The sequence below is a fragment of the Heteronotia binoei genome, chromosome 9 (genome assembly GCF_032191835.1).
Source record: "Heteronotia binoei isolate CCM8104 ecotype False Entrance Well chromosome 9, APGP_CSIRO_Hbin_v1, whole genome shotgun sequence".
Classification (NCBI taxonomy): Eukaryota; Metazoa; Chordata; class Lepidosauria; order Squamata; family Gekkonidae; genus Heteronotia; species Heteronotia binoei.
In genome coordinates, this window is record NC_083231.1 from 93,547,475 (window position 1) to 93,559,560 (window position 12,086).

General features: G+C 48.9%; 1 protein-coding gene across 6 annotated transcripts in view; it reads right to left on the minus strand.

Moving 5' to 3' along the window:
• Window positions 1–10,667, minus strand: part of RAP1GDS1 (Rap1 GTPase-GDP dissociation stimulator 1) — a 144,135-nt gene extending 133,468 nt beyond the window's left edge. For 3 of the 6 annotated variants that reach the window (XM_060247022.1, XM_060247019.1, XM_060247017.1), the window contains exon 1: window positions 10,369–10,633. In XM_060247022.1, the coding sequence (XP_060103005.1) occupies window positions 10,369–10,372 (4 nt within the window). In that variant the 5' untranslated portion in view covers window positions 10,373–10,633. Of the gene's footprint in view, window positions 1–10,368 lie in introns of all 6 variants that reach the window. The other 3 variants (XM_060247021.1, XM_060247020.1, XM_060247016.1) reach the window with 2 other exon arrangements.
• Window positions 10,668–12,086: the final 1,419 nt, after the last annotated feature.

Below are 12,086 nucleotides of genomic sequence, written 5' to 3' on the forward strand. Positions count from 1 at the left end.
TGTAAATCCCTCCCACTGCCCATGCTGGGTTGCCTGCACCATCAGAACATCCTTTCCCCAACATCACTGGAGAGTGCTACTGCCACGGTCACCAGCAGCATCATCTCTGTGCCTTCCCCTAATGGCACTGGGCAGCTAAGAGCATGGGTGGGGGGGTCAGTTGTAGTGGGCCCCACCAGAAGACAGGTCCTGGCAGCTGCCCCTCTCAGGGTATGTTGACACTGGCCCATCTGCAATAAGGAAGATGATAGTACTATACTAAGTAATATAGTCAGTGCTGGATTCATAGTTGTGATAGCACATGTTAAGCAGTTTGCAGTGCAATCTTAAGAACACTTTCCTTGGAGAAGCCCCACTGAGCATACCTGAGTCAGATTCTGAGTAGAATAGCACAGCAGAACATTTTAATGTGCTATTATCTCCATCATGCTGGCTTTTGCAAACCAGCTTGGGCCTACTAATTGGAGAAAGCTGACCTGTAAATGTTTCTATTAATAAAAAGAAAAATTGCCAAATATTCATCATCATTATGAGCCTGCAAGACTTTTAAGTGTTATAATGATTAAATGTATTGATTCTATTACTATTACCCAAGGCAATGGAGATCTACACATGATTCAGAATATATTAGAATATTTAAATAAAGATGAGAAATGCAATGTTTTTAAACCAGTGAGTTTAACAAGATGTTTGGCCAAGAATAAAAAGATTGTTAAACACAGGATGCATATCCTCTGCAATGTAGCCCTGGGCCTAAATTGTATCTAAGAGAGCCTTACAAAGCAGTTTCCAAAAGCTACCAGTCCATTTAAAAGTCCTAGCCCATTAGAGCATACAAATCTCACTGATAGCCTGAACAGAAACTTCTCTGCCTGGTCTCCTGTAGCCTTTTCAGTAAACAATATTTACAGTTGGGCATTCTATAATATACAATTTGAAAGAACAAAAATGATATATGTTTTTCCAGAGGAAAAAAAAATTATAGAGGGAGAAAAAAAGACTGCATTTCTCCCACAAAGTTTCTTTAAATAATTTACTTCAGGGACATGACAGCGAAGCTATTACAACAGTAGAGCACCTACGCCATTCTACAGACATCTAATAACTACTCAAATCATTTTATTACAATATGAATTGTACTAACCCTGTATGAAACAGTACTGCAGACTTGACCCTCTTACATGAAGAACATTCAAAACATTTTAACAGGTTTAGCAATTTAGGGCTCACAGAAGCAAATCTTTGATTCTTTTAACATGATTTACCAAGTGGGTATGAGCTCACAAGGCACATCTAGTACTGGGGGGGGGGAACCCACCCTTAATACATTATTTCTCAGCCTCTACAACTGTTATAAAGTACAAAAAAAATTCTATAAAGAACAGTCAGGAAGATTAATATATAAACTGCTACACAGAATCTGTGAATACAGACAATCATCACATATGCTAGTGTTTTTTTTTTTTTTTAAGTAAAGGATTTCCCCCCAAAAAGAGAGGATTGGTGATTTACAAAATTGGGTATCTACCCTGGTTGGAGAAACAAATGCATCTACACAGGCTCTCTTGAATTTTAGAACAAAGCTTGAGTCCAATAGCACCTTTAAGACCAATGAAGTTTAATTCTCGGTATATTATACCCAGAATTAAACTTTGCCGATCTTAAAGGTGCCAGTGGACTCAAATTTTGTTCTATTGCTTCAGACCAACAAGGCTACCCACCTGAATCTCTCAAGTTTTGATTCTAATCTTGCCAGTCAGCAGCAGAAACACCTTTAGAGTCACAAACAGCCAATTAAATAGTAGCCCGTGAGTCCTGTTCCCACTGTCACCTTTTCCCCACTAGCCTTTACTTCCCGTCTTCCTACAGCAAAATCCTATAAACAGCATCCCAAAATAACACATTGAAAATAATACAAGGACTGTGAAAAAGGGGTTACACTGGTATTCTGAACCAAACCAAGAATCAGCCCACACTCTAAAGCTGTCTCAAGACATTTTTGTCAAGCATGACTTAGTGGTATCACACCCAGTTACTATGTATAACAAAAATAAATTTCTCTACGTCATCATACAGGCCTTCCTGCTACTAAACCCCTGCGTAAAGTTTTTTTTCCCCTTGGCTCTTCTCCCCCCCCCCCCCAAAAAAATTTCGGCTTTCTTTACCTTCTTTCCATCAGTTCTCCATCTCCTATCTCTGGATGTTTCATTCAGATTACTGCTCCCCATCTATCTACCCTATCCCCATTTCTCTAGCTATTCAGTCTTGTGGATTTTCTTATCCCAGCCAAACAGACATTTCACCTCTTTCCTCACGACAGTTGCACTTTCCCTTTAGCAGCTGTTATGCACAGGAATAGTGCATGACATCACAGCAGCACAGCCAATGGTTCAGGAGGCCTGAACATTTTATTTATTTACTTAGCTTGATGAAATGCCCCATCCTGGTCAAAGGCAGGCTCTCTAGGCAATAATTAACAATAATTAAAAATACAAACATCAATCAACAAAACTACTTAATTAAAAAAAAGCTGCGAGACTCCGATGGCGTCATATTGAGTGCTACTATTCCTACTTTCTGGACGCTGCATCACAGGACAGGAGACCCTTAAAAGGTGGAGGGGAGGGATGCCAGCTTGACACCATCACTGTCCTCAGGCAAAAGTCTGGCAGAACATCTCTGCTTTACAGGCCCTGTGAAATTGTAAAAGACCCCACAGGGCCCTAGTATCTTCCAGCAGAGCATTCCACCAGGTTGATACCAGGATTGAAAAGGTCCTGGTCCTTGTTGAGGACAGCCAGATTTTTTTGGTGGGGGCCAGGGATCACCAGCAAATTCTAACCAATAAAACATAATTCTCTTCCAAGGACATAACAGAGGAGGCAGTCCCATAGATACATTGGTCCCAGACCACTCAAAGTCTTGAAGGTCATAACTAAAACCTTGAATGTGACTCGGAACTCAACCAGAAGCCACTGTAGCTGGTGCAGCACAGGCAGAATATGTGCCACTCATGGTGTTCCCATCAGGACTTTCACTGCCACATTCTGGACCTGCTGGAGTTTCTGGGTCAGCATAGTCATGACAGTCAGTTTTCAACTTATCACAACAGGCAACAGGCATTGTTTTGGTTAATAAACATACTAGCTGCAAATTTTCCAGCATTCCCAGCTGACATAGCACCACCTCTTGAGAGAAAATAATATATATTTTATACTTCCCACATTACATGCAATGTCTTTCAGTTGAAGTAGGATAGAGGACAATCTTTCTTGTTGATACTGTTGGACCTCTCAGTGGCCTTTGATACAGTTGACCACTCTACTCTTACTCACCCACTTGAATATGGCATTGATATTGTTTCATTCTTTTTCTGTCTGACCAGGCACAAACAGTCTCCACTGGCAATGCAGAATCAGCTTGGGTGAAATGAGTCTTATCGGGTGCTACAGGATTCTATTCTCTCACCCATGCTCTTAAATACACACACACATTATATATAAAAGCTGATTAATTATGTTGTTCAGAGCACTGTGGTTGAATGTCACCATTATGCAGATGACACCCAGCTCTATATTTCACATTATTCAAGCCTCCACATGTGTCTGCTTTGGATATGAACCAGTGCTTTGAGGCTATTGTCAGGTGGCTAAGGCAGAGCAAACTGAGGCTAAATCCAGACAAGACAGAGGTAATGTGGGTTAGGAAGGCTAATATTCCAGAGGGATTGAACCAACTTGTCCTAGATGGAGTAGCATTGGCTTTTTCTGCCCAAGTTAAGAGCCTGAGGATGCTCATAAGCCCTGCCTTACTGTTTGAAAAGCAGGCTGGCATGGTGGCCAGGAGTGCCTCCTATCAGCTGCACCTGATTCACTAACTTTCACATCACCTAGGCTCATCTGATCTTGCCACGCTGATTCACGCTTCTGTAATCTCATACTTGGATTACTACTGCAACATGTTCTATGTGAGGCTGCCCTTGAAGACAACCCTGAAACTGCAGCTGGCCTAAAATGCAGCAGCTTGACTGCTGACAGGGGCTGGTGGCCAGGAGCTCCATTGGCTGCCACTGTTTCCAAGTTAAATTCAAGGTGCTGCTGGTTACAACCTTCAAAGCTCTTCATGACCTGGGACCCACATATCTGAAGGAGTGTCTCTTCCAAATATGGCCATCAGGCAGACATCTGCTGGCTATCACACCACTCAGGGTGGTTCATCTGGCATCGACCAGAGCCCAGGGCTTTTCCATCATGGCTTCAGCTCTATTGAATGGGCTCCCTGAATAGGTAAGGGGGGCCACTCCTGGCGATCTTTAGAAGGCTCTGAAATGCCTGCCTGTTCACCAGGACATGCGAGGGGAGGTTGACTACAAGGCATCTTTTAAGTGGGGGTGGAGCTTATGTTACCTTTGTTTTTAGATGGGGATGTTTTAACTATTATTGTAAGCCACCTTGAACCAACAGGAAAGGCACGATATGTGTAGGGTGGCCAGACCGTCCCGGTCTCCCGGGACTTTCCCGGTTCTGGCCACCCAATCCCGGCTCCCGGGCTGCCTATACCGGGACCATTACAAGGTCCCGGTATAGCCAGCGGGGAGCCGGCGGGCCGGGCGGGGAAGGCGGGGAGTGAGGCAGCCAGCGTCCCTGCGCGTGCGCACAGCGGTGTGCGCACGCGCAGGGACGCTGGCTGCCTCACTCCCCGCCCGCGCGCGGGGTCCGGAGAGGCCGGCGCTGGTCCCTGGAGGCCTCAGGCCAGCGCCGGCAGTGTGGAGAGGCCGGCGCTGGTCCCTGGAGGCCTCCAGAGGCCAGCGCCGGAAGCGTGGAGAGGCCGGCGCTGGTCCCTGGAGGCCTCCAGAGGCCAGCGCCGGCAGCGTGGAGAGGCCGGCGTTGGTCCCTGGAGGCCTCCAGAGGCCAGCGCCGGCAGCGTGGAGAGGCCGGCGCTGGTCCCTGGAGGCCTCCAGAGGCCAGTGCCGGCAGCGTGGAGAGGCCTCCGCTGGTCCCTGGAGGCCTCCAGAGGCCAGCGGAGGCTTCGTGGAGAGGCCTCCGCTGGTCCCTGGAGGCCTCCAGAGGCCAGCGGAGGCTTCGTGGAGAGGCCTGCGCTGGTCCCTGGAGGCCTCCAGAGACCAGCGGAGGCAGCGTGGAGAGGCCAGCGCTGGTCCCTGGAGGCCTCCAGAGACCAGCGCCGGCCTCCGCAGCCGCCGCCAGCCCCGCCAGCAGCCCGGAGGAGAGGCCGCCACCGCCCTGGATCCAGGTAAGCCAAAAGCGGGGGGGGGGGGGGGGGGCGGCTGGCGGGGGGGGGCGGCTGGCCTTCTTTCCTTCCCTCCCTCCCTCCCTCCCTCCTCCCTTCCTTCCTTTCTTCCCTCCCTCCCTCCTTCCTTCCTTCCTTCCTCCCTTCCCTCCCTCCCTCCCTCCTCCCTTCCTTCCCTCCCTCCCTCCCTCCCTTCCCTCCTTTCTTCCTTCCTTTCCTTCCTTCCTTCCCTCCCTCCCTCCTCCCTTCCTGACTGAATGGGCCACAGGCCTGATCCAACAGGGCTTCTCTTATGTTCTTATGTGACACAGTGTGTTGGACTGGATGGGCCACTAGCCTGATCCAACAGGGCTTCTCTTATGCTCTTATGTGACACAGAGTGTTGGACTGGATGGGCCACTGGCCTGATCCAACAGGGCTTCTCTTATGTTCTTATGTGACGCAGAGTGTTGGACTGGATGGGCCACTGGCCTGATCCAACAGGGCTTCTCTTATGTTCTTATGTGACAATACTGACTTTGGTGGACCCAAGCACTGATTCAGTGTAAGGGAGCTTTGTGTTTGTGACTGGAGTAGACAATACTGACTTTGGTGGACCCAAGCACTGATTCAGTGTAAGGGAGCTTTGTGTTTGTGTCTTCTGGTGCAATTTTGTTCTCAGATCCTGTATTTACTTCATCAGTATATGGGATAAGGCACTTTCTCAACTGTGCTGCATAATGCAGCCTATTTATTTTGTCCTGTTTGCTCTGTTGGCTCTATCTGCGCCACCTTCATCACTTTCGGGGTGTGGATCCCCCAGTGGGGTGGTCTCCCGACTCCCTCCGCCGGCTGTTACTGATAGCCCTGCGCCCCCTCTTTCATTTGATATGTGTCCCGTGCGGATGCCACCCTCCTGCCGGGAGATGCCGCAAAATGAGCCCCCTTGAGGCTTATGGTGGCAGGGCTCGGGGGAAGCGAGCTAGACTGCTGTTCTTTTGAGGGGTCATAGAGTGTTTCGAGCCCATCCCTGTGGCATCGGTCCCATCGTTGTGGGGCCCAGGGGGCCGGCGCAGCGGCACGCTGAAGCAGCCTGTCGGTCACTTCCGGGTTCCTGTCCTGCATCTCGACCTGTGACAGGCTGCTTCGGCGTGCTGCTGCGCCGGCCCCCTGGGTCCCACAACGATGGGACCGATGCCACAGGGACGGGCTCGAAACACTCTATAACCCCTCAAAAGAACAGCAGTCTAGCTCGCTTCCCCCGAGCCCTGCCGCCATAAGCCTCAAGGGGGCTCATTTTGCGGCATCTCCTGGCGGGAGGGTGGCACCCGCACGGGACACATATCAAATGAAAGAGGGGGCGCAGGGCTATCAGAAACAGCCGGTGGAGGGAGTCGCGAGACCACCCCACTGGGGGATCCACACCCCGAAAGTGATGAAGGTGGCGCAGATAGAGCCAACAGAGCAAACAGGACAAAATAAATAGGCTGCATTATGCAGCACAGTTGAGAAAGTGCCTTATCCCATATACTGATGAAGTATATACAGGATTTGAGAACAAAATTGTTTCCGGCGGTGATATTTGGGGGATTTTTGGGGACGTCACAGGAAGTGCTGTGAAGTCACTTCCTGTTTCCGGCAGTGGCATTTGGGGGAAATGATGTCATTTGGGGGAAGTGATGTCACAGGAAGTGATGTCACTTCCCGTTTCCGGCAGGTGATGCGGGGGAAATGATGTCACAGGAAGTGGTGTCACTTCCTGTTTCCGGCGGTGGCATGACGTCACCGGAAGTGACGTCGCTTCCTGTTTCCGGCGGCGCGCGCGCTTCGCGCGCGCGCACCCCTACCTTCCACCCCCCCCCCCCCAAGGTGTCCCTGGCTGGCCTCAGACATTATGGTCACCCTAGATATGTGTTAATAAACAAACAAAAGAGAATGGCATGAATATTTATGTTGTGATTTATTTCTGATATACCTGCCTTTAATGTGTTCAGTACTTCTCAGAGTTCACCAAGTGAAGACCTTCTTTGCCCAAAAGTTTACAATTCAAGGCTGCAATCCTGCACTCACTTAAGTAAAATATGTGCCTCACTTCAATCCAAGTGACTGCACACTTTTCTAAAAGCATGTCCTCTTTCAGTCAAGAGCACTAGCACCTCGTAAATATAAAACTAAAACTGCAATGCTAAATTTAAACAAGCTGGGTGAGCATAGAACAAGAAAAGTAGAAGTTACAGAAACATCTGGAGTAGAGGCCTTTTAAAATGAACAGAAACACCTTACTTTGCAAGCATAATGTAATCTTGCAACTACAAAGGATCTTACCACAAGGTTGTAAAGACTTTAGCCCTATGTGCTGTTTGAAAGAGAGTTTCAGTAACACTGCATTACCCAGAATGGCACAGCAGTATCTTGACTCACTTTCAAAAGTTTATCTAAAGTATTAGCAGAACAGAGTGGTCCTGCTATGCAAAATTTTGGGAACAGCAGAATCAATCTATTATGCTGTGCCATAACACCTGTCGGAATGGCTTCCTGAAATCATTTTGGCCATGTACAGAGAGACTAGTCTCTTCTGATGCTCTGAACTGGGGATGCAGAATGGGGAAAGAAAAGGTCCCCTGTACAAGCACCAGTCATTTCCGACTCTGGGGTGACGTTGCTTTCACAACATTTTCACAGCAGACGGGGTGGTTTGCCATTGCCTTCCCCAGTCTTTTACACTTTCCCCCCAGCAAGCTGGGTACTCATTTTACCAACCTCGGAAGGATGGAAGGCTGAGTCAACCTTGGGCCAGCTACCTGAATCCAGCTTCCGCCAGAATTGAACTCAGGTCATGAGCAGAGAGTTCAGATCACAGTACTGCAGTACTGCTGCTTAATCATGATTTACCGCCATGCTAAAGTATGAAGATTGTATCACTACAGACTTAAAAGCTTCTGGTCCAGCAAACAGATGTTGTTTGCACTGCCTGCTGTCTGGTATGAAGAAGACTGGGAAATACACAGCTAAATCCCAAAGGATCACAGGGATGTCCTAGTCTGCTCTAAGGCACTGCCTTAAATGTCCCTTAAGTAGGGGTTTTAATCTCCTGTGGGTTGCATCAGATGTAATCACAGACAGACCCCGGAAGTACTCCAAGGGCATCCTGAATGCAAGTGTGGGTGGCAGCCAATGGTATCACCACTTGCTTGCACCGTCATTGCCCCCACTTTTGGATGGGCTCAGAATCTGCTGCAATGTAAAGGGGGGGAGGGGTCCCAATGCCATACCAAAAATACTGTTGCTCCAGCCTGCCCAGTTGCTCCAGCCTGCCCAGATTCTGAGTGAGGAGGAACTGCCATCTGCAGCACTGCCTTAGACCAATTTGGTTTTCCTGTCCGAGTCCCAACCCTTCAGCAGGCCCCAGAAAAAGATGCAGGAAAAAGCAGTAGCAGGATAGTCTACAACTGTGCTTTACACCAAACTCTGCCACCCCTCTGAGCTTCTGCAGACTCTGTATCCTTGTGAACCACTGTCTTGAGCTTGCTGCTTGGCTTGGATTACTTCCCAGTCACGCCTGTCTGCCGGCAGAACTGCCCTGGTATCCAATACTTGATCGCACTACTCTAGGTTCAAGCGTGCAAAGACAAGCTGGGTATGCTACTGCCAAGAAACTGTTCATTGCTATCATTGAACGGCAATTAAAACAAACATGTAAGCGGCCAGTATCCCACGGCAAGCAATAATCACCTCAACACAGCCAGACAGGGATTTTTAAAAACAAAACAGACTACTTGGTTCTCTCCCCCTCCCCTTTATTTTTCAAACCATCAGCATGTCCCAAATGACCCAGGTAAGGAATGCATAGGCTAGTAAACATTTTGGGATTACTGCACCTCAAAGACACCATCCTCAGTTGTTATTTACTTTTCTGTACATTGAAGTTGATAAGACATAATCTGCTGTCTTTTTCTGTGTGTGCGTGTATTGAGGGAGGGGGGAGGTTGTAGTCTGAAAACAAGCCAGATTCATATGCAGCAGCAAATGTCCTCAGAAGGCAAATCATTCCAAGGAAGTTTAATGGAATCAGCACTTTGGAGAGCCAGGCCATAGAAAAGCCGAGTTAGCAAGTTACCATCCAACTATGTTCAAGATGAATGCGGGGTTTTTTGTTCTTGAGGATTTCCAGCAAAGTTCTGATCAGTACTCTGATTAAAGTATACAGAGAAAGACGGTAGATATTTGAAGGGATATAACAGTATCACAAAACATTACCACAAGAGCAAACAAAGCAAACAAACACACACAAATCAATCAAAACTGACCTCTCTGATAATAAGGAAACAAAGCTTGCATATTCATACACGCTAAAGTAGAAATTTTTGAAGTTTCATTTTAATAAATTGATCTGTCAAATTTTGCTAACATGACATTAGTTGCAACTTGGCGACTAATGCAAGAAAAAGGCTATTGGAATTCTGAATGGGTGTCCTGGTTCTGGCTAGGGGCACCTTCTGACTTGCAAGTGCAGCTCACAGATCTGGTGAGACCAAGAACTGAACTCCACAGGGCATTTCAACCATCCCACATGAGCATCTGAAAAAACGCCACCCATTGGCTTCTCCTTTTTTGCAACCTTTGCATCTCACTAATTCCAGATCATCATACTGATAATCTTAAAAAAAAAAAAAAAAAGTATCCTTATCGGCAGGCTGAAAAAAACACACTCTTAGTAGCAATACGAGTCAACTGCCCCCTATTGTAAGCGCCATCCCTGAGTGAAAGGGAAAGGTTGGAAGGGCACGGACAGAAGGGATGTGCTCATGAGGAAGTTGCATGAAGTCGGCTTCCTTCTCCTGTTAATGGGACCGAGAACGATAAGGTGGAAGGAAAGCCATGGAGTGGCTGGGGGGGGGGGGGGGGTGGAGAGAAGGCTAGTGGGCGAAAGGTGCTCCGAAACATGCACTAACGGGACCTGGGGCGTGAGACGCGAGGAAGGCGACGGGGCGGCTTCCTTCGTCCCCACGGCCCAATTTCCCTTGCCCCTCCTTAAAAGAGAAGGCATATCTCCTCACCGTACCTTCACCTCTCCCCACCCCCCGCCCAATATCTGTATTCAGCGAAGGGGACACATGGCCAAGGAGGACTGAGGTGACTTACCCATGTTTCTGCCGACAGGATGGGAAGCAAGACCAGGAGGAGGGTTTATTAAATGTCTGTTGTTCCTTCCGCCTTCTGCGAAGGCTGCTGTGCTTTCTCCGCCTCCCCCGTGGCCAGGGAGGGACAGAAGGGACCCCGAGGCCGGTCGCAGCTGCTGCTTTATAGCCAAGGCGCAGGGGCAGGCAGGCAGGCTGGCAAGGGTAGGTGGGTGGGTAGAAGGCAAGGGGGAACCGACGCGCGCGAGCGCCTTTCCTTCCGTGCCTGGGTGTGTGTGTGTATGTATGTGTTGTGTGCGCGAGCGCGCCAGCGCCGCCGGCCGAGGGAAGGTGGAGGCTTGCTCGTGCCCGCGCACTAGCGGGCAGCAGCCGGAGGAGGAGGCGGGTGAATTATCTGGGGTGTCTGCGCGAGGGAGGCCACGCGCACGCAGCAGGGACCACGTCCACCCCCCCAGCCCGCCCTTGTACTTGGAAGCGAGGTGCCCGGGCTTCAGCTTCTCGGGCTTTTTTCCCTCTTGCTACTGCTGTGTCGATTGGCTTCTCTGAGTCAGTGCCTTGGAGAACATCCGGGCGAGGCGCTCCTCGGTTGGAAACACAAAGCCCCAGAGAGACCAGCGGGCGGAGGGAGGCGGCGGCACGCAGGGCGAGAATGGGAAGGCGCCAAGAGCTCCTCTTGCCGCCACTTCTGCCTTTGGGCAGCGCGGGTAGTTTGCATTAGAGCGCTGTTAAAAGAGAGAACTGAGGTTAAAGGCCTATGTTCATTTTACATGGCGGAGGCCTTTGCAAAACAAATATATTGATTGGCTCTTTGGAGAAATGCGGAGTGGGACTTTTAAAAAAAAAATCCCACGTTTCAGGCAAGAGCTCCTGACAGTAATAAAAACGAAGATAAAGATCAATTAAAATATAATAAATTGGTGCTCAGCAATTATAAAAGGGATGTAAACGATCAATTACAAAATCATGGGGAGCAGGGACGCGTTGTAAATGAGGCCTGGGACATGGGATACTGGGAGCTTGCCAGGTGGCTGCCTCGGTTTTTCCGACCACTTTCCTCGGGATAGTGGATGGGGAGAGAGGAGCTCTCCACTAAATCCAGACTCACTGAGGAGAGGCCTGGTTGCCTCTCTTTTCCTGGCCTTGCTGAGGGAAGGGGGCCATCAGTTGGAGCTGTATCTAGGTATGATGGATGAAGGGGTATTCATTCTCATCTTCTGGGATATGGTAGTATTTCTCAAATAGTTTTCTGTCCCAGTCCCTTTGCCTTAGGGCCCTTCCACTAATAAGACAAACTACTGAATGTCAAGGAAGCGTTAGAACTAGGATCCTTGTGGTTTTATCACAAGTTCCTCTGTGGAAGGATCAATCATGGATGACAAGCTACCTTAAAAGACAGCTTCCGAATAATAATGACCTTTCTTTACAGTGCTAGCATAGCTCAATGTTAGGTGTGTTCTAGGATGCTCTCCCCACATTAACCATTGTCCCAGTCTCGCTTGGTCTCGTTCTCGGCTCTTGAATTTGCTCAGGGCAGGGAACATGCAGCCCCGCTCCAGAGATGCCAATGTAGAATCTGGGAAAGCCACCATGAGGAGCCCTGCACAGAAGGAAGGCAAGTACTAAGTGCGGAATCAGTACTGTCCACAAGGAACCGTAAGGCCCAATTGGTACTTTCTTTGGTCAAGGCAACACCTGTTTGGCATGTGGATGAGGCCCACTTTA